The sequence below is a fragment of the Aotus nancymaae genome, unplaced genomic scaffold, assembly GCF_030222135.1.
Source record: "Aotus nancymaae isolate 86718 unplaced genomic scaffold, 86718_ANA_hifiasm-v0.15.2.pri h1tg000011l, whole genome shotgun sequence".
Taxonomy (NCBI): domain Eukaryota; kingdom Metazoa; phylum Chordata; class Mammalia; order Primates; family Aotidae; genus Aotus; species Aotus nancymaae.
Genome location: NW_026988422.1, coordinates 74,771,352 through 74,798,180, shown reverse-complemented (window position 1 = coordinate 74,798,180; position 26,829 = coordinate 74,771,352). Strand labels below are relative to the sequence as shown.

The following is a 26,829-nucleotide window of genomic DNA, read 5'->3' as shown; positions in this document are numbered from 1 at the left end:
CAGCCTCCCAAAGTGATGGAATTACAGGCATGAGCCACCACGCTCAGCCTCATTTTCATACTATTTTAGACTTTATGTTTAAAAAAATTTTAAGGTGCTGTTGTCTTGAAACATTTTCATTCATTTTCTAACTCCTGGGTAATTTGCTAGGATTATAGACTACTTAAAATTTTTTTGCCTTAGATCAGGTGCAGAGGCTTATGCCTGTAATCTCAGCCCTTTGGGAGGCCAAGGCGGGTGGATCATCTGAGGTCAGGAGTTCAAGACCAGCCTGCCCAGCAAAACCCCCTCCCTACTAAAAATACAAAAATTAGCAGGGCATGGTGGTGGGCACCTGTAATCCCAGCTACTCGGGAGGTTGAGGCAAGGAGAATTGCTTGAACCTGGGAGGTGGAGGTTGCAGTGAGCAAAGATTGCACCATTGCATCTAGCCTGGGTGACACAGTGAGACTCCGTCTGAGGGTGGGGGGGGGAGGAAATGAGTTTTCTTACTTTAATTTTAATTAACTAAGTTTTCCCTTATGTAAAAAAGTATGCATGTTTATTACTGAAAATTTAGACAATACATGAACATAATGAATTTATGTTTAACAGAGTCCCACCACCCAGAAATAACCACAATTACCACGTTGAGTTAGAATCTGGTTTCTTTCTCCAGTCATAAAACACCCGTGTTGTTACATGTGTTTTGTTTTCTGTTGTCTGATCCTTGTTTCTGAACAGGGAGGCCTCGTGGGTCTGGTAGATTATCCTGATGATGATGAAGATGATGATGAGGATGAAGATAAGGAAGATACGTTACCATTGTCAAAGAAAGCAAAATTTGACTCATAATAATGGCAACGGCCTAGGATCAGTACCTGTTGAAAAGAACTGGTTCTCCACCCCTCTCCCATACAAAATCCACAACAAAGCGCAGTGGTCTCTTGTGAATGACTGACACAGATCAGCCTCTTACACTTGACTTCTGCTCATCAAGTGCCAATTCAATGGAGCAGGAGGAGGGGATATCATACATTTAGGGGAAAGACTTAAGCCTTTGAGCTCTCCAGCTTGGACCACACATTGCCCTTTTCTCAGGGAAGGAAATGGAAACAAAAAGCCAACAGGGCAGGGGTTTTGTAAGTGGAACTCTGGATTGACTGGTCAGTTGCTACAATCAGAATATGCTTTCTTGGACCATGTTTGACACTTAGAAGAATGGGCCTTTCTGCCGTAATTCTTCACTAGTTAAGAATGCCAGCAGTTTCTTTCTATAAAGAGACCTGCCTTTAAAATCATACATTCTGAACATTTTAGTCAAGCTACAACAGGTTTGGAAAACCTCTGTGGGGGAGGGGTGAATATAAAGTTTTCCTCTTTTTTATCTGTTCCCCTTGCCCTTCAAACTGCAGATTTTTTTTTTTTAAAGTGGGGATTTGTCCCTACTTGATTAAAGATTGAGTGGAATTCTAGATGTGGTCATTTGTGTCATAATTTTTTTTGTTTTGTTTTTGATTTTTTTTCCTCCCCTGAGTGTATGCTTAGTTGTTGAATATATATATTTGGGACCATTAAAACTTTTTTTGATGTAATATAACCTAACGTTGTGCTGGTACCTGTTTTACCATGTGTAATTTTTGTTTTACATCACAGTTCTTAATTTGTTTAGAGTTTTATGAAAGATGGTATAGTTTTTATTGACAAAAGCAAAGTAATCTTACAACTATGTGCATACAAAAGCAATACTATTTTGTGACTAAGTATTTTATATTAAAATTTACATCAGCAACTGTCGAGAATTCAGGGAAATGGAGTGGAATTTAAAACTTCAGCAGTTTTGTTAAATCTAGAAACATGAAATTAGTATTCCAAAGAGATTCTGAAATTTCGTATCTTGGGGAAATGACGGTACATTAAATCAAAATTGAGGATGGATGATTTAAAAATAACATTTGACTTTTGAATAATAAAAAGAAAAGTGAAGAGTAAGAGAAATTGTAGTAGTTGTATGTTTTGTTGTTTTTGTTTTTAACTACTCCCTTTGGAATACCAGTTTGAGTTGTAAGTGGTGGTTTCTAAATAAATACCTGGCCAGAGGACCATCACCTGTCACCTTATTAAAACAATATTTTTAAATAGGTTCGTTGTCTTACATGTGATCAAATTCTTTCAAGGAAAATGAAAATAAATCTACTTACCCTCAGTTTTTACAGTGAAGAATTTAGAACTTATTGAAGAATATATTTTCAAATGTGAATAAAACTTCATATCCAGGAAAGGATGCTATTTTAAGTATCATATACTTTAAGTGAGTATCTAGCAAGCGCTGTGTGCTTCTCTGTCTTGTCTTGTTTATTCCTCAGTAAATTCTAATGGTGGTACCAAAAACAAGACTATATTGAATAACTGGATAGAAAACCAGAAAGTGTCAACTTGCTACAGTCATTAAAAGTTTTATTATTGGCTGATAATTTTTTTTAACAAAAACTTTGGGTGCATAATTATGAGTTAAGTATATCTCACCAGAGTATAGATCTACTTCGGAGTCACAAGTTTTGGCTATTAAGAATTGAAATGAATCAACTTACCTTGCAAATAAAGAGAAGAAAAACTCTTAGGATCTAAGTCAATGTCTTCCTTTTTTACCTAGAAAGTCCCATGTCAACTAATGTTTCCGTTTTAAACATGCAATTTAAAACTGACCTTTTTGGGTGATTCTTGAAACACTTATCTTGGTATTCTGCAGGTTCTTAGAGGGAAGCAGCAGCACTTGCTTTCATTTTGTGGTCCAGTATATTAACTGCTGGCCTTCCACAGTTGAGATGACTTTTTATTGATGGACATTTGTATTCCCTTAGTTATTAGTGATTATGGTTACTGAAATAGAGACGACACAAGTGTTTGTAAAAGAGTAGAAGAAATTAGGTCAGAAATAGCTTGTCACGTTATGAAGGAATACTGTTAGAAAGCAATTGCTAGAAATACAACACTTGACACAGTTTGATAGGATTCAAAAGTCCATGCTTGTTTCACTCTCACCCACGCGTGTAGTGTAGTGGTATGACCATAGCTCACTGCAGTCTTGACCTCCCAGGCTAAATTGATCCTCCTGTCTCAGCCTGCCAAGTAGCTGGGACCACAGGCACACCACCTTGCCTACTAGCTAATGGTAGAGATGGGATCTCCCTGTGTTGTCCTGGTCTCCCAAATGCTGGGATTACAGGTGTGAGCCATTGTACCTGACCAAAAGTCCAAACCCTTAATCATAGGTATTATCTTGGTAACCAACATGAATGTAGTCAAAAATTATTTTTCACCGTAACGATACCAATTGGTTCTTTTGGTCATTTTGCAGTGTTTAAAATGAAAACATTTTCACGTCCCAGAGTGGACTCTACAGTTTCTAATTATCGCGGGAAACACCTTGACATCTATTAAAAAGATGTCGAGATGTCTTTTTCTTTCTGCCCAATTGTGCCTAATTTTTGTAATTGTACAAAAATTAGATTTTCTAATTTTTCCCAGAACTCCAATTTGCAAGTCAATCTTTTTGAATTTGGAAATGCAGGGGAGGCATGGAGCAGGGGAAAACATTCTCTACTATTTGTTCTTAATTGACTTGACAACTGGTCTTTGTAAAGGCTGCAAGATTAGAATGGCAGTGGGTTTAAACTGGAAGATTCAAGTGGAAAAGTATTTAACCATAAATAACTGCTAAAACCACATTGTCAAAGTTCCTTTTGGAGGAAAATTTAGACCTTCAAAATTCTTTTATTCAGATTATGTTAACTTTTTCTGACAATGTTATCTATTTCAAGAAAGATTATGAAGACATTTTTATGGATGGATGATTATCTACTGTTAAACTGGGGCTTTGAGAGTGTATAAAGAAATGGAGTCATCAGTAAGTTGTGATTCCCAGTGCTAAATCAGTTTGATTTTATTTCTTTAGCTTTAATATCTTATTTTGGCTCTGTAGAATGATAAATCTAAAAGAAAACTGTAGAGATCCTCTTAGCTAAGTATGTTAACACTGGAGTTAGTTGTCTTGTTTCTTCAAATAGTTATTGATGGAGACACAGCATTCCTTGACCTTTCTCAGTCTGCTGGATAAAGGGTTCTTCCGTGGACTCACAGGAAATAGTGGTTACTTCAACATGATGCCACATGGGCTTTTGTTTATTTCCCCTGCCTCCTACCATTTCAAAGAAAGTGCTCTGGTATAAGTGACAGCCTACCTGCAGGTTCATTGGATCCTTTTTTGTTTTCTATTATTTGACACTGAGGCAGCATTAGCTACCAACCACTGTTTTCTTGATGTCTTTCTCTTGGTTTCTGTAATCACTTGTGTTTTAACTTTTTTTTTTTTTTTTGAGACCGGGTCCTACTCCTTGCCCAGGCTGGAGTGCAGTGGGGTGAGCACAGCTAATTGCAGCCTTGACCTTCTGGGTTCAAGCAGTTCTCTTGTCAGCCTCCTGAGTAGCTGGCACTACAGCTATGTGACACCACGCCTGGCTGATTTTTGTGTTTTTTGTAGAGATTAGGTTTCACCATGTTGCTTAGGGTGGTGGTGATTGAGAGACAAGGTCTCACTCTGTTGCCCAGGCTGGAGTGCAGTGGCACAATCATCACTCACTACAGCCTTGAACTCCCGGGCTCAAGCAGTCCTCCTCCCTCAGCCTCTCTAATAGCTGGAACTATAGTAGCTGGGACTACAAGTGTTTGCCACCATGTTTTGTTTTGTTTTTTTAAGAGATGGGATTTCACTATGTTGCCCAGGCCAGTCTCAAATTTTGGCCTCAAGTGATCCTCCCACCTCAGCCTCCCAAAGTACTGAGATTACACACATGAGCCAGCACGCCTGGCCTGTTCTATCTTTTGATGGCTCCATTCTTTACCCTTCAATGCTGGAATTCATTAGGCTTACACTTTTGTGCACTCAACTTCCCAAGTTCTGGACAGACCACATTTCTTATGAGGTCCTTGACACAATCATGCCATGCCCTAAAGGATCTGCCCTTAACCTGTACTGTGCCCCTTTTCTTGAATGCTCTTTTCCCTGCCTTGACTGCTGATGAACTTGAATTCTTTCAACATTCAAAAGTGATCCTGATACCCCACTCCTTTCTTGAAGGAAGGGGCTATATCCTTTTCAACTTTGTATCCCTAGCATCTAGCATGACAGCAAACCCACAGGCAGATCCTGGGTAATCTGGGTAAGTGAAGGAAAGACTGAGTAATGTGCACACAAAATACAGATTAGTAAAGCCTTAGCTGATGCTCTTACACAGTCAAGAGTTTGACTTATTCTTGACCACAAAATTCTCCGTCTTTTGTACTCGTGAGCCTTAGGGTAATTTTTTTTTCTTTTTTTGGAGAGACAGTCTTGCTCTGGCGCCAGGTGCCAGGCGCCAGGCTGGAGTACAGTGGCGCAATCTCGGCTCACTGCAACCTCTACCTCCCGGATTCAACCAATTCTCCTGTCTCAGCCTCCTGAGTAGCTGGGACTACAGGCATGCGCCACCACGTCCAGCTAGTTTTTGTATTTTAGTAGAGATGGGTTTTCACCGTGTTGGCCAGGATGGTCTCGATCTCTTGACCTCGTGATCCACCCGCCTCAGCCTCCCAAAGTGCTGGGATTACAGGCGTGAGCCACCACGCCTGGCCTGGGTAATTTTTTTTTTTTTTTACATGAACAGCTGGAAAGAGACCTTAGGGTAATTCTAAATGCCCAAAATACTCCCTTGTTGGCATAACATTTGTTGAATCAGCAACACCTATAATCCCACTTACTTAGGCTTTGCTAGTTTATTCATCTCTGCCCCCAAAACCTCTAACTCCTTAACTCAGTGTTCATTTGGTCATAGGTCTTTACTCCTAAGTAGGGCTTTTATCACCAGACCTAGTCATCAGCTGATTGGTTCCTCAATACCCGGGCCACAGACTAGTAGCAGTCCATGGCCTGTTAGGAACTGGGCCACAGTGCAGGACATGAGCAGCAGGCAAGCCAGCAAAGCTTCACCTGTATAGCCACTCCCTAGTGCTTGCATCACCACCTGAGCTCTGCCTCCTGTCAGATCAGCAGTAGCATTAGGTTCTCATAGGACCACAAATCCTATTGTGAACTGCACATGCAAGGGGTCTGTCACTGTCTCCCATCACCCCCAGATGGGACAGTCTAGTTGCAGGGAAACAAGCTCAGGGCTCCAACTCATTCTACATTATGGTGAGTTGTATAATTATTTCATTATATATTACAGTGCAGTAATAATGGAAATAAAGTGCACAATAAATGTAAATGCACATGAATTATCCCGAAACCATCCTCCCCTCCCCACCCACCCCAGTCTATGGAAAAATTGTCTTCTATGAAATCAGTCCCTCGTGCCAAAAAGGCTGGGGACTACTGCTCTAAAGGAAGAAGAAGAAACAGTGATACTTTATTAACCAACCTCCAAGATAATTCTGATTGTCTCATACTGTGAAAGGTAAGAATCTCTCCAAAACTAAGAGCCCAGAAATATTTGGCCTTTGGAATGCTTGGGGTGACTTTCAACAAAGGTAGAAAATGAGGAATTAGTGAAAGCCTTTCACCCAAAACCCCCAATTCAAGCTCTTCAAGGGCCTACTTTGGAAGACTGGAATGGGGTAGGGGATTAGGGTGCAAAATAAAAGAGGCTAAAGCAGCACTCAGGAAATCCCACGATATGTATTCCATACTTGTATGTTGGTTGATAAACTGATTCTAAGAACATATTTCCTGATAAAACAGCAGTGAAAAGTTGTGGACTAAATGGAACAGCAAGAGCAGAGAAAGGCCTGGGTTAAAATTCTTACTCTGCTAGTAAGATCTTAGGCAAGTTCCGGAGGGATGCCAGATGGCTGAGTCATTAGAGTGAATTGGCAACCAACAGAATGGGAAAAAATTTTTGCAATCTACCCATCTGACAAAGGGCTAATATCCAGAATCTACAAAGAACTAAAGCAGATTTACAAGAATGAAACAAGCCCATTCAAAAGTGAGCAAAGGATATTAACAGACACTTTACAAAAGATGACATATATGAGGCCAACAAACATATGAAAAAATGCTCATCATCACTGGTCATTAGAGAAATGCAAATCAAAACTACATTGAGATACCATCTCATGCCAGTTAGAATGGCGATCATTAAAAAATCTGGAGACAACACATGTGGAGAGGATGTGGAGAAATAGGAACACTTTTACACTGTTGGTGGGAGTGTAAATTAGTTCAACCATTGTGGAAGATAGTGTGGCGATTCCTCAAGGACCTAGAAATAGAAATTCCATTTGACCCAGCAATCCCATTACTGGGCATATGTCCAAAGGATTATAAATCGTTCTACTGTAAGGACACATGCACACGAATGTTCATTGCAGCACAGTTTACAATAGCAAAGACCTGGAACCAACCCAAATGCCCATCGATGATAGACTGGACAGGGAAAATGTGGCACATATACACCATGGAATATTATGCAGCTATAAAAAACGATGAGTTCGTGTCCTTTGTAGGGACAAGGATGAACCTGGAAACCATCATTCTCAGCAAACTGACACAAGAACAGAAAATCAAACACCACGTGTTCTCACTCATAGGTGGGTGTTGAACACATGGACACAGGGAGGGGAGCATCACACACTGGGGTCTGTCGGGGGGAAATAGGGGAGGGACAGCGGGGGGTGAGGAGAAGGGGAGAGATAGCATAGGGAGAAATGCCAGATATAGGTGAAGAGGGGGAGGAAGGCAGCAAATCACACTGCCACGTGTGTACCTATGCAACAATCTTGCATGTTCTTCACATGTACCCCAAAACCTAAAATGCAATTAAAAAAAAAAAGATCTTAGGCAAGTTCATTTAGCCTTGCTTCTCTCATTTGTGGTAGGAATAATATCCACAAAAGAACATTGAGGGCTGTGGAATATATGTATCTATAAAACAGCTATCCCAATGGTAGGTACTCAATAGGCAGTAGCTATTTAATATGTTATATTAATATAGTCTAAACAAGCCTGAAAATCATCTGCTTTTAGGAGTCATTCATAGTCTATACAGTGAGAATTAATATATTGGTTAAGATTATATATCCATAAATGGCTGAGTGAGGAACTTGGCAAATCTCTCCCCAAAAAGCAATGTTAAAACAGCAAAATTCGCTGGGCACAGTGGCTTACACCTGTAATCACAACACTTTGGGAGACCAAGGCAGGCAAATTGCTTGGAGTTGGAGACCAATCTGGGCAACATGATGAAACCCTGTCTACACAAAATTTCGGGCATGATGGTGTGCCTGTAGTCCCAGCTACTCAGAAGGCTGAGGCAGGACGATCACTTGAGTGGGGGAGGTTCAGGCTGCAGAGAGCTGTGATCTTACCACCGCACTCCAGCCTCGGCGACACAGACTCTGTCTCAAAAAACAAACAAGAGGTCAGGTGTGGTGGCTCATGCCTGTAATCCCAGCACTTTGGGAGGCCAAGGCAGGCAGATCACCTGAGGTTGGGGGTTTGAGACCAGCCTGACCAACATGGAGAAACCCTGTCTCTACTAAAAAAAAAAGAAAAAAGAAAAATACAAAATTATCCAGGCGTGGTGGTGCATGCCTATAATCCCAGCTACTTGGGAGGCTGAGGCAGGAGAATCGCTTGAACCCAGGAGGTAGAGGTTGCAGTGAGCCGAGATCACACCACTGCACTCCAGCCTGGGCAACGAGCAAAACTTTGCCTTAAAAAAAAAAAAAAAAAAAAAAAAAAAAAAAAAAAAAAAAAAATTGCCAAAACCAATCATTTCATTCAGGACTGCAGAAATGAACCGAAGGTATATAACAAATTAAGAAAAGTCAGGAATCTTGGTGGGCCAGGCATAGTGACTCACACTTGTAATCCAAGTACTTTGGGAGGCCAAAGCAGGCAGATTACTTCAGGTCAGAAGTTCAAGACCAGCCCGGCCAAGATGGTGAAACCTGTCTCTACAAAAAATACAAAAATTAGCTGGCCGTGGTGGTATGTGCCTGTAGTTCTAGCTACTCTGGAGGTTGAGGTGGGAGATCACCCCAGCCCAGGGGGTCAAGGCTGCAACAAGCTGTTATCGTGCCACTGTACTCCCACCTGGCTGACAGAGAGAGACCCTGTCTCATAAAATAACAATCTTGGGTAAGAACACTGGGAGTCTAGTATTTTGCATGGAGCTACTCCCATCCCCCAAAACCACCTTCCTTCCCCACTCCCAACCCCTCAGTTCAACCAGCTAGGTAGTCCTACTAAGCAGGATAGCCTTAAAAACAAGCAGCTTCACTGCTGGAAGTGGCTGACTTGATTTCGAATGGAGGAAAAAACACACCCTTGGTTGTTCATGGAAGCAGTAGCTTGACCAAGAAAAAAAAAAAAAAAGACTCAGATTATTAACATCAGAGATAAAAGACATTTGGTTGGGACATTACTACCAACCTTGAAGGAATACTATGAATAGTTGTATGCCAGTAAATTACATAACTCAGATGAAATGGACACATTCTTAGAGACAAACTTCTGAAACCAACTCAAGAAGAAACACTATTTGAAGAGATCTGTAACAAGTGAAGAGATTGAATTAGTAATCCAAAAAACTACCACCCCTCCCACACAAACACACAAACCCTGAGGGGCTTCATTACTGAATTTTACCAATTCTTCACAAACTCTTCCAAAAAACAGAAGAGGAGGGATTACGTCCCAAGTCATTCTGTGAGATCCGTATTACCCTAATAACAAAATCCAGACAAAGATGTCACAAGAAGAGGAAGCTACAAAATACCTCTGCATATGGTTGCAAAAACTGTCAACAAAACACTAGGACACTCAATCCAGCAACAAAGAATTATACATAATAACCAAGTGGGATTTATCCTAGGAATACATGGTTGGTTTAATATATTTAAGTCAATTAATGTAATAAACCATATCAAAAGAATAAAATACAAAACCACATGATCATTTCAATAAATGCAGAAAAAGCATTTGACAAAATTCAAAGTCATTTTATGATAAAAACACTATACAAACTCAACCAGATAAAGGGCATCTAAGAAAAATCTACAGTTAACATGATAATGGTGAAAGACTAGGTATTTTCCACCTAAAATCAGAAACAAGAAGCGGCTCTTGTTGGCCGGGCATGCTGGCTCACGCCTGTAATCCCAGCACTTTAGGAGGCCGAGGCAGGCAAATCATGAGGTCAGGAGTTCGAGACCAGCCTGGCCAACATAGTGAAACCCTGTCTCTACTAAAAATACAAAAAATTCGCTGGGCATGGTGGCACACGCCTGTAATTCCAGCTACTTGGGAGGCTGAGGCAGGAAAATCACTTGAACCTGGGAGGTGCACCACTGCACTCCAGCCTAGGTGACAGAGTGAGACTGTCTAAAAAGAAAAGAAGTACCTCTTGCCTCTACAACATTATACTGCAGGTATTAGCCAGACAATTTAGGTAAAACAATTAAATGAAAAGCATCAGATTAGAAAGAAAAAAGTAGCTGAGTATGGTGGCTCATGCCTGTGGTGTCAGCATTTTGGGAGGCCAAGGCAGATGGATGGCTTAAGCCCAGGAGTGCCAGACTAGCCTAGCCAACATGGCAAAACCCCTTCTCTACAAAAAAATACAAAAAATAAAAAGTAGCTGGGCATGGTGGCATGCACCTGTGGTCCTAGCTAGTCAAGAGGCTGAGGTGAGAGGATCACTTGAGCCCAGGAGGCAGACGAGGTTGCAATGAGCCAAGATCATGCCACCATACTCCAGCCTGGGCAACGGAGTGAGACCCTGCCTCAAAAAAAAAAAAAATAAAAAAAGTGAAAGAAGTAAAACTGTTTGTAGATGCCATGATCTTGCATGCAAAGTCCTAGGGAATTCATACAAAACCCTTAGAACTAATAAACAAGTTCAGCAAAGTTGCAGATATAACATCAATATACAAAAATGAGTTGTATTTCTATACACTGGTAATGAATGATCTGAAAATTAAGAAGACAATTCCATTTGCAATAGCATAAAGAAAAATAAGATACGAACAAATTTAACAAAAAAAGTCCAAAGTTTATGCCCTGAAAGCTAAATAACATTCTTGAAAGAAATTAAAGTTTGTTTGTTCATTTCTTCATTTGTTTTGGGACAGAGTCTTGCTCTGTCACTCAGGCTGGAGTGCAGTGGCACAATCTTGGCTCACTGAAACCTCCACCTCTTGGGTTCAAGCGATTCTCGTGCCTCAGCCTCCCAAGTAGCTGGGATTACAGGCACGCTCCACCATGCCGAGCTGTTTTCATATTTTTAGTACAGATGGGGTTTTGACATGTTGGCCAGGCTGGTCTCAAACTGCTGGCCTCAAGTGATGTGCCCGCCTCAGCCTCCCAAAGTGCTGTGATTACAGGCGTGAGCCACCATGCCTAGCCAAAATTAAAGATTTAAATAAATGGAAATATATTTCATGTTTATGCACTGAAAGACTTAATATTGTTAAAATGGCAATATTCCACAATTGATCCACAGATGGAATGCAATCCCCATCAGAATCACTAGCTGACTTATTTATAGATGTTGAAAAGCTGCTTCTAGAATTCATATGGAACCATAAAGGTCTCAAAAACAGCTAAAACAAAATAGCTTAAAAAATAATAATAAAAAAATAGGAGGACTTCCACTTCCAAATTTCAAAACTTATTACAAAGCAAGAGTAATCAAGACAGTGTCATACTAGCACGTAAAACAGAGATCAACTGAAATGGAATAGTTGTTCAGAAAGAAAACCATGTGTCTATGGTCAGCTGATTTGCAACACGGATGCTGTTATAGGCTGAACTGAGTATACCCAAAATTCACATGTTGAAGTCCTAACCCCCCAGTTCCTCAGAATGTGAGGGTATTTGCTGGGCACGGCTCATGCCTGTAATCCCAGCACTTTGGGAGGCTGAGGAGGGCAGATCCTCTGAGGTAAGGAGTTCGAGACCAGCCTGACCAACACAGTGAAACCCCATCTCTGGTAAAAAAAAAAAAAAAAAAAAAATACAAAATAGCCAGGCATGGTTGTGGATGCCTGTAATCCCAGCTACTCAGGAGGCTGAGACAGGAGGATCACTTGAAATGGGGAGGTAGAGGTTGCAGTGAGCCGAGATCGCACCACTGCACTCCAGCCTGGGCGACAAGAGTGAAACTCCATCTCAAAAAAAAAAAAAAAAAAAAAGAATGTGAGGGTATTTGGAGACAGGGTGTTGAAAGAGGTAATTAAGGTAAAATGAGTCATTGGGATGACATACTTTTAAGAAGAGGAAATTAGGACCCAGACACACACAGAAGGAAGATTATGTGAAGACACAGGGTTGGGGAAAAAGCCAAATCTGACCTCCCAAAGTGCTGGGATTACAGGCGTGAGCCACCAGGCCTGGCTGAGATATTAAAAGATGTACTATCAACATGATGTCAAGGTTCACTTGCAATAAGAGAAAACAAACTACCATGAGACTCCATTTCTAATTGATCACATTGCAAAGATTCAGAAGTTTGACAATCCCCTCTGGCAGGGCAGTGGTGAGGTAGAGAAACAAACACTTTCACATACTGTTGGTGGTTCACTTAGGTCTTTTTTTTTTTTTTGAGATGGAGTGTCACTTTGTTGCCCAGACTGCAGTGCAGTGGTGTGATCTCAGCTCACTGCAACCTCTGCCTCCTGAGTTCAAGTGATTCTCCTGCCTCAGCCTCCCAAGCAGCTGGGATTACAGGCGTATGTCACTAAGCCTGACTAAAATTTGTTATCTTTAGTAGAGACAGGGATTCACTATATTGGCCAGGTTGGTCTCAAACTCCTGACCACAAGTTATCCCCCCGCCTTGGCCTCCCAAAGTGCTGGGATTACAGGTGTGAGCCACTGTGCCTGGCCTGGTCTTAACATTTAATCATAAAAAGGTGTTTTCAGAACCCCAGAGTTAAGACCCCCATTCAAAGCCTGCATCAGGTCCTAAAAATGCTTTGTTCTGTCCTGCCTCAGTTACAACAGCAAAGATTATAGGAAACTTTTCAATGCCAAGTCTCAAAGTCATTTCCCTGTTGATTTTTTTAAAAATCCCCTTAAACAAGTAAGCCATTGTGGAAAATGTGCTCCGTCTTAGGTGTTAAACAATAAACATTAGTCTGGCTTATTGGCTGTTACACATGAAAACATGCTGCAAGTCTGAAATGTGGAAATGAACCAGCAGGGGCTGGGGCTCAGAGAAATCTCCCTCTTGGCTTCTTCCTGCCAGCTGTCTACTCTGCTTCACTTGGCTGGCCTTGTACATTTCAAACCTGTTTCTTTTCCATTACCCAGATACTTCTGGTACCAGATACTATTGAACACGATTATATCGTGATATGTCCTTTAACCCGGCACCTCTACAGTAAACCTACCTGGCCAGGCACGGTGGTTCATGCCTATAATCCCAGCACTTTGGGAGGCTGAAATGGGCGGATCCCTGGGTCAGGAGTTTGAGACCAGCCTGACCAACATGATGAAACCCCATCTCTACTAAAAATACAATTAGCCGGGTGTGGTGGTGCACGCCTGTAATCCCAGCTACTTAGGAGGCTGAGGCAGGAGAATTGCTTCAACCCAGAAGGTGGCGGTTGCAGTGAGCAGAGATTGCACCACTGCACTCCAGCCTGGACAACAGAGTGAGACTCTTGTCTCAAAAAAAAAAAAAAAAAAAAAAAGGCAGGGCACAGTGGCTTACAGGTGTGAGCCTGTAAGTGGCTCACACCTGTAATCCCAGCACTATGGGAGGCCAAGGCGGGCGGATCACCTGAGGTAAGTGTTCAAGACCAGCCTGGCCAAAATGGCGAAACTCTGTCTCTGAAAAAAAAAAAAAAAAAAAGCTATGTACAGTAAACCTATCTTTACCAAACTGAGGCTTGTGCTGGAGGCCAGCTGGCTATGAAAGGGTGAATGAAAGCAATGTTTTCCTCAGCTCTGCTTCTTCAACTTAAAGGCGCCTAGGAATCAACCAGAGACCTTGTTCAAATGCAGATTCTTTTTTCTTTTATTTTTGAGATGCACTCTCGCTGTTGCTCAGGCTGGAGTGTAGTGGCGCAATCTCGGCTTACTCCCAAGTTCAAGCAATTCCTGTGCCTCAGCCTCCCAAGTAGCTGTGATGCCTGCCACCATGCCTGGCCAATTTTTGTTTTTTGGGTTTTTTTTTTTTTTTGTAGAGATGGGGTTTTACCATGTTGGCCAGGCTGGTCTCAAACCCCTGACCTCAAGTGATCCACCTGCCTCGGCTTCCCAAGTGCTGGGATTACAGGTATGAGCCACTGCGCTCGCTCAAATGCAGATTCTGATTCAAGTAGGCCTTAGGAGGGTTCTGAGACTGCATTTCTACCAAGCTTGTGGCTGATCCACAGACTAGGCTTTGCCAAGCAAGGGGCCATGAAAAAAAGTTGGGTGGGCTCCCCAGGACTGGTGATACAACTCAGTCTTCCTCCACCATCCAAATCCCCCAACCCCTCTACGTTCAATCACCAACCCTCCTCTCCACCTCCCCTGCTCTAGTTTGGACCCTGATCACCCTCACAGGAATTATTGCAAAACTCTGATTTATCTCCTTGCCTTTTTCCCCTCTTTAATCCTGTTTTTGAGGTTGCACAGAGATCTTTCTAAGATGCAAACCTTGGCCAGGGATGGTGGCTCATACCTGTAATCCCAGCACTTTGGGAGGCTGAGGTGGGTGAATCATCTGAGTGCAGAAGTTCGAGACCAGTCTGGCCAACATGGTGAAACCCATCTCTACTAAAAATACAAAAATTATCTGGGTATGGTAACACACACCTGTAATCCCAGCTACCTGGGAGGCTGAGGCACAGGAATTGCTTGAACCTGGGAGATGGAGTTTATTAGTCTGTTCTCATGCTGCTAATAAAGACATACCCCACACCGGGTAATTTATAAAGGAAAGAGGTTTAACTAACTTACAGTTCCACAGGGCTGGGGAGGCCTCACAATCATGGCAGAAGGTGAATGAGGAGCAAAGTCACATCTTACATGGTGGCAGGCAAGAGAGCTTGTGCAGGGGGAGCTGCCCTTTATAAAACCATCAGATCTCAGGAGACTTAATCACTACCATAAGAAAAGTATGGGAGAAACCACCCTCATGATTCAATTACCTCCACCTGGCCCTGCCCTTGGCACGCAGGGATTATTACAATTCAAGGTGAGATGTGGGTGGGGGACACAGCCAAACCGTGTCATTCCACCCCCGGCCCCTCCCAAATCTCATGTCCTCACATTTCAAAACTAGGCACACCTTCCCAACCGTCCCCCGAAGTCTTCACTCATTTCAGCATTAACCCAAAAGTCCAAGTCTAAAGTCTTATCTGAAAGAAGGCGAGTCCCTTCTGCCTACGAGCCTGTAAAATCAAAAGCAAGTTAGTCACTTCCCAGATACGACAGGGGTGCAGGCACTGGGTAACTACACCTGTTCTAAATGGGAGAAATTGGCCAAAATCCAGGGGTTACAGTCCCCATGCAAGTCCCAACTCCAGCAGGGCAGTCATTAAATCTTAAAGCTCCAAAATGATCTCCTTTGACTCCATGTCTCACATCCAGGTCACACTGATACAAGAGGTAGGTTTTTATGGTCTTGGGAAGCTCCAACCTATGGGTTTGCAGGGTACAGCCCCACTCCCAGCTGCTTTCATGGGCTGGTGTTGAGTGTCTGTGGCTTTTCCAGGTGCATGTTGCAAGCTGTTGATGGGTCTAGTATCCTGTGATCTGGAGGACAGGGCCCTCTTCTTATAGCCCCACTAGGTGCTGCCCTAGTGGGGACTCTGTGTGGGGGCTCTGATCCCACATTTCCTTTCTGCACTGCCCTAGCAGAGGTTCTTCATGAGGGCTCTGCCCCTGCAGCACACCCGACTGCACACCCAGGTTATTTCCATACAGCCTCTGAAATCTAGGCAGAGGTTCCCAAACCTCAATTCTTAACTCCTGTGCACCCTCAAGCCTAATAACAGGTTGAAGTTGCCAAGGCTTGGGGCTTCACCCTCTGAAGCAATGGACTGAGCTCTGTGTTGGCCCCTTTAAGCCATGGCTGGGATGCAGGGCACCGAATCCCAAGACTGCACAAAGCAGCAGGGCCCTGAATCCGGCGCAGGAAACCATGTTTTCCTCCTCGGCCTCCAGGCTTATGACGGAAGGGGCTGCCATGAAGACCTCGGACACGTCCTGGACACATTTTCTCCATTGTCTTAGTGATTAACATTTGGCTCCTCGTTACTTACACAAATTTGTGCAGTACGTTGAATTTCTCCTCAGAAAATAGGTTTTTCTTTTCTATGGCTGCAAATCATCGTCAGGCTGCAAATTTTCTAAACCTTTATGCTCTGCTTCCCTTTTAAACAGAAGTTCCAATTCCAAACCATATCTTTGTGAATACATAAAACTGATTTTTTATTTTTATTTATTTATTTATTTTTTGAGATGGAGTTTCGCTCTTGTTACCCAGGCTGGAGTGCAATGGCGCGATCTTGGCTCACCGCAACCTCCGCCTCCTGGGTTCAGGCAATTCTCCTATCTCAGCCTCCTGAGTAGCTGGGACTACAGGCAAGTGCCACCATGCCCAGCTAATAATTTTATTTTTTAGAGACAGTCTCACTTTGTCACCCAGGCTGGAATGGCATAACCTTGGCTCACTGCAACCTCTGCCTCCTGAGTTCAGGCAATTCTTGTGCGTCAGCCTCCCAAGTAGCTGGAATTAAAGGTGCACGCCACCTTGCCTGGCTAATCTTTGTATTTTTAGTAGAAACGGGGATTTGCCATGTTGGCCAGGCTGGTCTCAAACTCAAGTGATCCACTGGCTTTGGTCTCCCAAAATGCTGGGATTGCAGGTGTGAGCCACCACACCTAGCCAAGACTGCATGCTTTTAACAGCACCCAAATCTCTTGAACGCTTTGCTGCTTAGAAATTTCTTCCAACAGATACCCTAAATCGTCTCTCTCATGTTTAAAGTTTCACAGATCTCTAGGGCAGGAGCAAAATGCTGCCAGTCTCTTTGCTAAAGAATAACAAGAGTGACTTTTACTCCAGCTCCCAACAAACTCCTCATCTCCATCTGAGACCACCTCAGCCTGGACCTTATTGTCCGTATCACTACTGGCATTTTGGTCAAGCCATTCAAGTCTCCAGGAAGTTCAACACTTTCCCACATCTTCCTGTCTTCTGAGCCCTCTGTTTCCAGGAGGTTCCAAACTTTCCCATATTTTCCTGTCTTCTCCTGAGACCTCCAAAGTGTTCCAACCTCTGACTGTTACCCAGTTCCAAAGTTGCTTTCACATTTTTGGGTGTCTTTACAGTAGCACCCCACTACCCGCTACCAATTTACTGTATTAGTTTGTTCTCGCACTGCTAATAAAGACATAGTTGAGCTTGGGTGATTTATAAAGGAAAGAGGTTTAACAGACTCACAGTTCCACATGGCTGGGGAGGCCTCACAATCATGGCAGAAGGCAAAAGAGGAGCAAAGTCACATCTTACATGGCGGCAGTCAAGAGAGTTTGGGCAGGGGAACTCCCATTTATAAAACAGTCAGATCTCGTGAGACTTACTCACCACCATGAGAACAGTATGGGGGAAACTGCCGCCATGACTCAATTACCTCTACCTGGCCCTGCCCGTGACACGTGGGGATTATTACAATTGCAGGGGGAGCTGGGTGGGGACATAAAGCCAAGCCACATGACAAAGGCTGCAGTGAGCGAGACGCACCACCGCACTCCAGCCTGGGTGACAGGTGGAGGCTCTGTCACAAAGAAAAAAAAAAGAAAGAAAAGAAAAGAAAACCTAGTCAATGGTCAGTCCAGCTTTAGCTAGCCCTTTTGATGGCTCCTGCCTTTCCTTAAGATTAAGTCCAAACACCTGAACTGAGCGCTTTGGCCCTCTCACAAGCTGGCTCCTCCCCCAAATCCCAGTATCACCTCCTCCCTCTGTCTCAGCAATGTGGGGCTACTTGTGGTTCCCACATGCCTTTCCACGTGGTGTGCCCTCTGTCTGGAATGTCCTTACCGTGGAGTCCTAGTAAGGGAAAAGGAGCTAGGCTGGCAGGAGCAGGGGAAAGCTAAAAGAGAAAGCAGATAAGCTGTAAGTCAGCCTTTGTGTGTGGTCCAGGACACGCAGCCCTCTCTCACGAATAACTCACAAACTTCCTGCACCTAACTTATCAGCAGACCCTCGGCTGACAGAAAAATGCAAGCTAGGCCAGGCGCAGTGCCTCATACCTGTAATTCTAGCTTTTTGGGAGGCTGAGGCAGGCTGATCACCTGAGGTCGGGAGTTTGAGACCAGCCTGACCAACATGGAGAAACCTCATCTCTACTAAACATACAAAATTAGCCAGGTGTGGTGGCGCATGCCTGTAATCCCACTGCTTAAAGGCTGAGGCAGGAGAATCACTTGAACCTGGGGGTGGAGGTTACAGTGAGCCGAGATTGTGCCACTATACTCCAGCCTGGACAAGAGTGAAACTCCGTCTCAAAAAAAAAAAAAAAAAATGCAAGTTAGCTCACTGCAACCTTGGTGTTATCAGCACTGCACAAAGCTCTCTTCAGCACACAGCACAAGCACCATACCACCACACCATACAATCCCCAGCAAGCCTTTGTCTGCGGTCAGATCTTCTCTTGCCGACCTGACCGTTGCTCTCGTGCAACGTTTTCCTAGTTTCTCTTACAAATCTGCCTTTCTTTACCTACTAGTATCTTAGTAAATTCTTTTTACCACCCTCACAACAGTGGCCCCAGAAAGTTGCCACATGCAACACTTCCCACCTATTTGTAGGACAAGCTTTTATTCAGCCTCAAGTACTCTGGCCGAATATTACATCCGCAGCAAAGCCTTTCACGATTCCCCAAAAGAAGTTAAGGTATAAACACACTCTCCATTGTACTATTTCTGTACCTTATACATGCTTTCCAAGATGCTGTCCCTCCTATGCACCAGCGAGCTCTTAAAATCAAGGGTCACAGCTAGTCTTCATTATGTTGTCACTGAACACATAGTTCTTTTTTTTTTTGAGATGGAGTTTTGCTCTTGTTGCCCAGGCTGGAGTGCAATGGCGCAATCTCAGCTCACTGCAACTTCGCCTCCTGTGTTCAAGTGATTCTCCTGCCTCAACCTCCCAAATAGCTGAGATTACAGGCATGCGCCACCATGCCCAGCTAATTTTTTTTTTTTTTTGAGACAGAGTAGTCTCGCTCTGTTGCCAGGCTGGAGTGCAGTGGTGCGATCTTGGCTCACTGCAACTTCCGCCTTCGAAGTTCAAACCATTCTCCTGCCTCAGCCTCCCGAGTAGGTGGGATTACAGACATGCGACACCACACCCCCAATAATTTTTGTATTTTTAATAGAGACAGGGTTTAACCATGTTGATCAGGCTGGTCTCGAACTCCTGACCTCATGATCTGCCCGTCTCAGCCTCCCAAAGTGTTGGGATTACAGGCGTGAGCCACCACGCTTGTCCTAATTTTGTATTTTTAGTAGAGACGGAGTTTCTCCATGTTGGTCAGCCTGGTTTCGAGCTTCTGACCTCAGGTGATACACCTCCCAAAGTGCTGGAATTACAGGTGTGAGCCACTGCACCCAGCCTGAACACATAGCTCTGAGCTGACACAAAGCTTTTTTTTTTTTTTTTTTTAATTAGAGATGGGGTTTCTCCATGTTGGCCAGGTCAGTCTCTAACTCCTGACCTCAGGTGATCCGCCCACCTCGGCCTCCCAAAGTGCTGGGATTACAGGCATGAGCCACCGCACCCAGCTAGATACAAAGCTTTACAATACAGCTCATGTCTTCAGTGCATGTAATCAGGAAGATAGAGCATGAAATCATTCAGAATGCCTGGCTCTTAGTCCCAAATCTAAATTTGCTCAGCCAATTCAGGCAGATCACATTAATTAACCCCTCTTTTCCATTGAGATGTTATGATAAATGACAGTATAAGTGAAAATGCTTTGAAAAATATCCAGTGCTATAATTGTAACAATAATTTCAATGATCAAAAAAGCCACTTTTCCCTGAACACTTAGGCTGTACCAGGTACTTTACAAAGACTGTAAAAATTGCAAGTTAGCTCACTGCATTCCTCCCAGGAATGCCGTGAGAATCACTCTAATTCTCACGGCATTCCTGGGAGGGAGGCGGCAGGAGCCACGTTGTGTAGACAAGAAAACAATTGCTAGCGTTGAAACATCAAGAAATTGGTTTCAAGTCACACTGCTAGTAGATGGCACAGCCAGGACTCAAACCCATCTTTGCTGACCCCAGATTTATGCATTTTCTAATAAGGTTTCATGTAAGGTTTTCTTATTACATAAAACTATACTGTATGGCCGGGCGCAGTGGCTCATGCCTGTAATCCCAGCACTTTGGGAGGCCGAGGAGGGTGGATCACGAGGTCAAGAGATCGAGACCATCCTGGTCAACAAGATGAAACCCCGTCTCTACTAAAAATACAAAAATTAGCTGGGCATGGTGGCACGCGCCTGTAGTCCCAGCTACTCGGGAGGCTGAGGCAGGAGAATTGCTTGAACCCAGGAGGCGGAGGTTGCAGTGAGCCGAGATCGCGCCATTGCACTCCAGCCTGGGTAACAAGAGCGAAACTCCGTCTCAAAAAAAAAAAAAATACAAAAAGTAGCCGAGTGCGCTGGCAGGTGCCTATAATCCCACCTACTCAGGAGGCTGAGACGGAAGAATTGCTTGAACCTGGTAGGCAGAGGTTGCAGTGAGCTGAGATCATGCTGCTGCACTCCAGCCTGGGTGACAAGAGTGAAACTCCATCTCTAAATAAATAAATAAATAAATAAAATAAAGGTTTAAATGTATCTGTGATTATTTTTTTTTTTTATTTTTTAAATGAGATAGTATCTTGCTGTGTTGCCCAGGCTAGAGTGCAATGGCATGATCATGGCTCACTGCAGCCTCTACCTCTTGGGCTCAAGTGATCCTCCCACCTCAGTCTCCCGAGTAGCCGTGACTACAGGTGTGCCCCACCACACCCAGCTAATTTTTAGATTATTTTTTGTAGAGACAGGGTCTCACTGTATTTGCTCAGTCTGGTTTTGAACTTCTGGGCTCAAGCAGTCTCCTGCCTTGGCCTCCCAAAGTGTTGGGATTACAAGCATGAACCATCACACCTAGCACTCTGTTTCTTGAGAGCAGGTTCATGTCTTGTTTAAAGTGTTGATCCTATTTAGCACTTAGCAGAAATTCAATAATGTTTATTTTTTAATTTTTATTCGTCTTTAGGTTCAACCATATGAAATTGCCATTTTTGTAGGCCCAAATTGGACAAATATCGGTAATTTCATATGATTTAACTTACATCCTTAAGAAAAAGTTAAAGGAAAATAAAATGGTTGAAAATATGTTCACTTGAGCATCCTGGTTTCCAATATTACGTGTATACTTCAGCGTTTCCATGTTTTAGTGTATTATTTCCTATTCTTTGAAAAAAAAACTTTGAAATAGTTTGAAATTTTCCCCAAAATATCAGTCTCACATTAACGAGCAGGAGGTTGAAACACAAATACTCTCCTATGCCTTGCATCCCAAAGGACCCCAAATCCTTTATGTTTTTCCTGAATTTGACAATAATACTGATTTCCAATATTTTAAGAATGTTCCAGTCCAGCATGGTGGCTCATGCTTGTAATCGCAGCATTTTGGGGGGCTGAGGCAGGAGAATCACTTTAGCTCAGGACTTTGAGACCAGCCTGGGCAACATAGCAACCTCGTCTCTACTATGAATTAAAAAATTTTTTAAAAATTATCCGGGTTGGCTGGGCGCAGTGGCTCATGCCTGTAATCCCAGCACTTCGGGAGGTTGAAGCAGGTGGATCATCTGAGATCAGGAGTTCGAGACCAGCCTGGCCAACATGGCAAAACCGTTTCTACTAAATACAAAAAATAGCCGGGCATGGTGGCACACACCTGTAATCCCAGCTACTAGGGGATGCTGAAGCAGGAGAATTGCTTGAACTCAGGAGGCAGGGGTTGCACTGAGCTGAGATCGTGCCACTGCACTCCAGCCTGGGCAACAGAGCAAGACTCTGTCTCAAAAACAAACAAACAAATAAATAAATAAATGTAAATAAAAGAATGTTCCAAAATGTCAGATCTGTGACAGAATATAGAACTATCATAGAACATAATCTTTTGTGGCCGGGTATAGTGGCTCACGCCTGTAATTCCAACACTTCGGGATGCTGAAGCAGGAAGATTACCTGAGGTCAGGAGTTTGAGAATACCTGGCCAACATGGCGAAACCTCATATCTACTAAAAATACAAAAATTAGCTGGGCGTGGTAGTGCACACCTGTAGTCCCAGCTACTCAGGAGGCTGAGGCAGGAGAATCGATTGATCCTCGGGAGACAGACGTTGCAGTGAGCTGATCACGCCACTGCACTCCAGCCTGGGCAAAAGGGCAAGACTCCATCTCAAAAAAAAAAAGCCATTCCCTCTCCCCACCCTAAGTTGTAGTAGCAATTTAAGCTCCTATCAGGTAAAGCGGAAATGCCATTAGCTAACACTGCTGAGTCAGTATTTTCTGAGAGGGTAGAAGTTCTTCTCCTTTATCAGAACACAAAATACTGTTTCTTTCCAGGAAGCAATGTATTAAGCAATGGATAAATTTATAGCCAGAGATGAACAAGAAAACTTTAAAAATAAAGAGTTAAGGCTCAGATGGATGGAGTGAAAGCCAAGGGGTGTTCTGGAAGGATGGAGGGGTCATTGGAGGGTGGGTGTGTTTGCTCCCTGAAGCTTATGTCCGAGTCTGCTGGAGACTTTGGGGAAACAATTTTTATTAAAGCAGGGGTAGCAGAATGGAGCAGATGAGGAAGAGACAGTGATGATATATCTCTGTAAAGCTTTATGGCTTCCACAATCTTTTTACATGCATCATCTTGAGCTTTAAAATTGTCTTGTCAAGTCATATGGGGAATATGGTCTTAACCTAATTTTGCAGATTAAGTGACTTCTAGGAGGTAAGTTGTCCAGGCCACCCAGTCCTCTGAAGCCTCACAACCCTGCTACCTGGGGCACCATCCAGTTTGCCTGCCTCGTCGCCTCCTAGGGAACAAGGGAGCTGAGTTAGATCCTCTTAATCCTGGTGGCGGGGTCAAGCCAAGGCATGGTGGTAGATACAGCAATGATCATGAACCAACGCAAGCAGCTGACTCCAATCAGACATTCCTGACATGGCTGTGGCCCAAGGCCTTGTCAATGTCCCCAGGGGAAGATTCCCTCGCCGTGATGGGAAAAGTCTCACAACTGTCAGAAAGCATTTGTCCATTGTATTTCTTAGTGTGAGCGAGTAAGCTTACTCAATAAATAACTTTTTTTTTCTGAGACGGCGTCTCGCTCTGTTGCCTAGGCTGGAGTGCAGTGGCACAATCTCGGCTCACTACAACTTCTGCCCTCCAGGTTCAAGTGATTCTCCTGCCTCAGCTTCCCAAGTAGCTAGGACTACAGGTGCATGCCACCGCGCCCGGTAATTTTTTTATTTTTAATAGAGATGGGGTTTCACCATGTTAGCCAGGACGGTCTCGAGCTCCTGACCTTGTGATCTGCCGGACCTCAGCCTCCCAAAGTGCTGGGATTACAGGGGTGAGCCATTGTAACTTTTTTTTTTTTTTTTTTTGAGACAGTCTTGCTCTGTCACACAGGCTGGAATGCAATGGTGCAATCTCAGATCACTGCAACCTTCACCTCCCGGGTTTGAGTGATTCTCGTGCCTCAGCCTCCTGAGTAACTGGGATCACAGGTGTGCACCATCATGCCCAGCTAATTTTTGTATTTTTTTTCTTTTATTTATTGCATTTTAGGTTTTGGGGTACATGTGAATAACATGTAAGATTGCTGCATAGGTACACACATGGCAGTGTGATTTGCTGCCTTCCTCCCCATCACCTATATCTGGCATTTCTCCCCATGCTCTCTCTCCCCAACTCCCCACCCCCCTCCCGCTGTCCCTCCCCTATTTCCTCCCGACAGACCTCAGTGTGCGATGCTCTCCTCCCTGTGTCCATGTGTTCTCATTGTTCAATACCCACCTATGAGTGAGAACATGTGGTGTTTGATTTCCTGTTCTTGTGTCAGTTTGCTGAGAATGATGGTTTCCAGGTTCATCCATGTCCCTACAAAGGACACGAACTCATCGTTTTTTATGGCTGCATAGTATTCCATGGTATATACGTGCCACATTTTCCCTGTCCAGTCTATCATCGATGGGCATTTGGGTTGGGTTCCAGGTCTTTGCTATTGTAAACCGTGCTGCAGTGAACATTCACGTGCATGTGTCCTTATAGTAGAATGATTTATAATCCTCTGGACATATGCTCAGTAATGGGATTGCTGGGTCAAATGGAATTTCTATGTCTAGGTCCTTGAGGAATTGCCACACTGTCTTCCACAATGGTTGAACTAATTTACACTCCCACCAACAGTGTAAAAGTGTTCCTATTTCTCTACATCCTCTCCAGCATAATTTTTGTATTTTTTTGGCCAGGCTGGTCTTGAACTCTTGGGCTGAAGTGATCCGCCCACCTCGGCCTCCCAAAGTGCTGGCATTACAGGTGTGAGGCACTGCGCCTGGCCTCAATAAATAACTTTAAAGATCCCTCATCCTTGCCTTTCCAAAAAAATCAGAAAAAAACTTTGGCCAAATCTGCATTCCTGACTTTTCAGAGGAGAGGCTTCCAAGCAAACAGCAGTGTGTGTACACATCATACCTATTTTTGCATCAACTTACGTTACAAGCAATAAAGAAATTTTTTAATAAAAGATTTTTATTTCAGATAAAATTAATATTTCCAGCCGGGCGCGGTGGCTCACGCCTATAATCCCAGCACTTTGGGAGGCCGAGGTGGGTGGATCACGAGGTCAAGAGATCGAGACCATCCTGGTCAACATGGTGAAACCCCGTCTCTACTAAAAATACAAAAATTAGCTGGGCATGGTGGCGCGCGCCTGTAGTCCCAGCTACCCAGGAGGCTGAGGCAGAAGAATTGCTTGAACCCAGGTGGCGGAGGTTGCGGTGAGCCGAGATCGCGCCATTGCACTCCAGGCTGGGTAACAAGAAACTCCGTCTCAAAAAAAAAAAAAGAAAAATTAAAAAAAATTAATATTTCCATAATTAGGATACATACCTAATTAGCAAACACACATTCTTGAGTCCATTATTTATTTATTTATTTTTTTAGATGAAGTCTTACTCTGTTGCCCAGGCTGGAATGCAATGTCCAGATCTTGGCTCACCACAACCTCCGCCTTCCAGATTCAAGTGATTCTCCTGCCTCAGCCTCCCGAGTTGCTGAGATTACAGGCATGCACCACCACGTCCGGCTAATTTTGTATTTTTAGTAGAGACGGGGTTTCTCCATGTTGGTCAGGCTAGTCTTGAACTCCCGACCTCAGGTGATTCCCCCGCCTTTACCTCCCAAAGTGCTGGGATTACAGGCGTGAGCCACTGCGCCCAGCCAAATGTAGAATTTTCTTTCCAGCATTTTACTACCATAAGGATCCCAGACTTCTTGCAACATTTGCTAAAATCTTGAACTTGTCAGAAGACTTCTCTCTGGCCTTTCCCCTCATTATTTTATGGATCAAAACATCTTTTTCGACCTGTCTTAGATGCTGCTCCAAAACTGGTGGTGTCTTCCCGTTGTTTCTGGTATAAAACTGGTATCAAACTCTTTGAAATGGTTTACAGGACATTTCATGATTCACAACTGAAACTCCTCCACAGCCATGGCACACACTCCTGTTTGATCTCAATTCTTCTTTCTTGTGGTCTTTGCTTAAGCCACTGTTTTTCAAATTTCACAGAGCAACCCTTAGTGTTGTTAAATTAATCTGCGGGTTGAGTGCCATCTCGGCAGGCGGAGAAGCAATTAAGGAACTCTTCTAATGAGCTTCTGGTGCACAATAAAACCATGTAGTCTCGAAATTTTACTTCCTCCGCAGTCCCCCATTGTCTTTATGCTACCCTGTCTTCCATAGCCTCCAGGGACCCCTAATGGCCCCCTTGGCTCCCAGCCCAACACGGTCCGCCAGCGCTGGGCTGTAATACTATGCGCCACCAGCAGATGCCGCAGCCCCAACACTCCACAGAGCCAACTTTCAAAATTACCACCCAGCCGGCCGGCAGCCATTTAGTGCTTGCTGTATACTTGCCCAGCGCTACGCAGAGCTTCGGGTCAACCCTGCACTAGTTGGCCCAGCTGAGAAATGAGGCCATTGTGAGGGTTAAATTAGTAAAATGGTCCACAGTACTTTGAACAATGCCCGGCTGGTGGTGTGAAATTATTACCAGGCCGAAACCAGCCTGGAGTCGCGGCCTCGCTCCTGCCTCGTGCTGTCTCGCACGGGAGTCCGGCCCCCGACCTTGCCTTCCAGCCAGTTGGAGCCTTTGCCCTTTCCCCTGTCGCCTGCCATTAAGCTGCTGCTAGAAACCCCGGTTGGAATTTAACTCCGCTCCGGCAAAGTGGTGGGGGCGGGCCTGGGTCGTGGAGGCCACAACACCTGCTTCCTTCAGGAACTTCTAGAAGGCAGGCAGCCCGGAAAATGGTACGGTGGGGCGCGAGGGACCGCGCCCCTACGGCGTAAACTCACCATAAAGTTTCCTCCTTTGCCCTCCGGCCTGGCCCCAGGGCTGGAATGCGTTTCTCGCGCCTGGCACGACAGTGAGCAGGGCAGGTTTGCGGGGCCTCTTGGCCGTACCTGGGGCTGCACCTGCCAGGAGTGCGCAAAGGCGCAGGGCCGAGATCCCCAAGCCCAGGGCG

General features: G+C 44.1%; 1 protein-coding gene and 1 long non-coding RNA gene across 3 annotated transcripts in view; one reads left to right on the top strand and one right to left on the bottom strand.

Annotated features, from left to right (window-relative positions):
* Window positions 1-2,121, top strand: part of PPP4R3A (protein phosphatase 4 regulatory subunit 3A) — a 52,504-nt gene extending 50,383 nt beyond the window's left edge. For both annotated transcript variants that reach the window (XM_012453126.3, XM_012453127.2), the window contains exon 15: window positions 724-2,121. In XM_012453126.3, the coding sequence (XP_012308549.2) occupies window positions 724-834 (111 nt within the window). In that variant the 3' untranslated portion in view covers window positions 835-2,121. The remainder of the gene's footprint in view (window positions 1-723) is intronic.
* LOC135274262 (uncharacterized) lies at window positions 929-26,750 on the bottom strand. The gene is made up of 2 exons (XR_010342101.1): window positions 26,660-26,750; window positions 929-2,859 (listed from the first exon to the last, which is right to left on the bottom strand). It is a non-coding gene; the product is annotated as an uncharacterized LOC135274262 (long non-coding RNA).
* Between the last annotated feature and the right edge of the window lie 79 nt (window positions 26,751-26,829).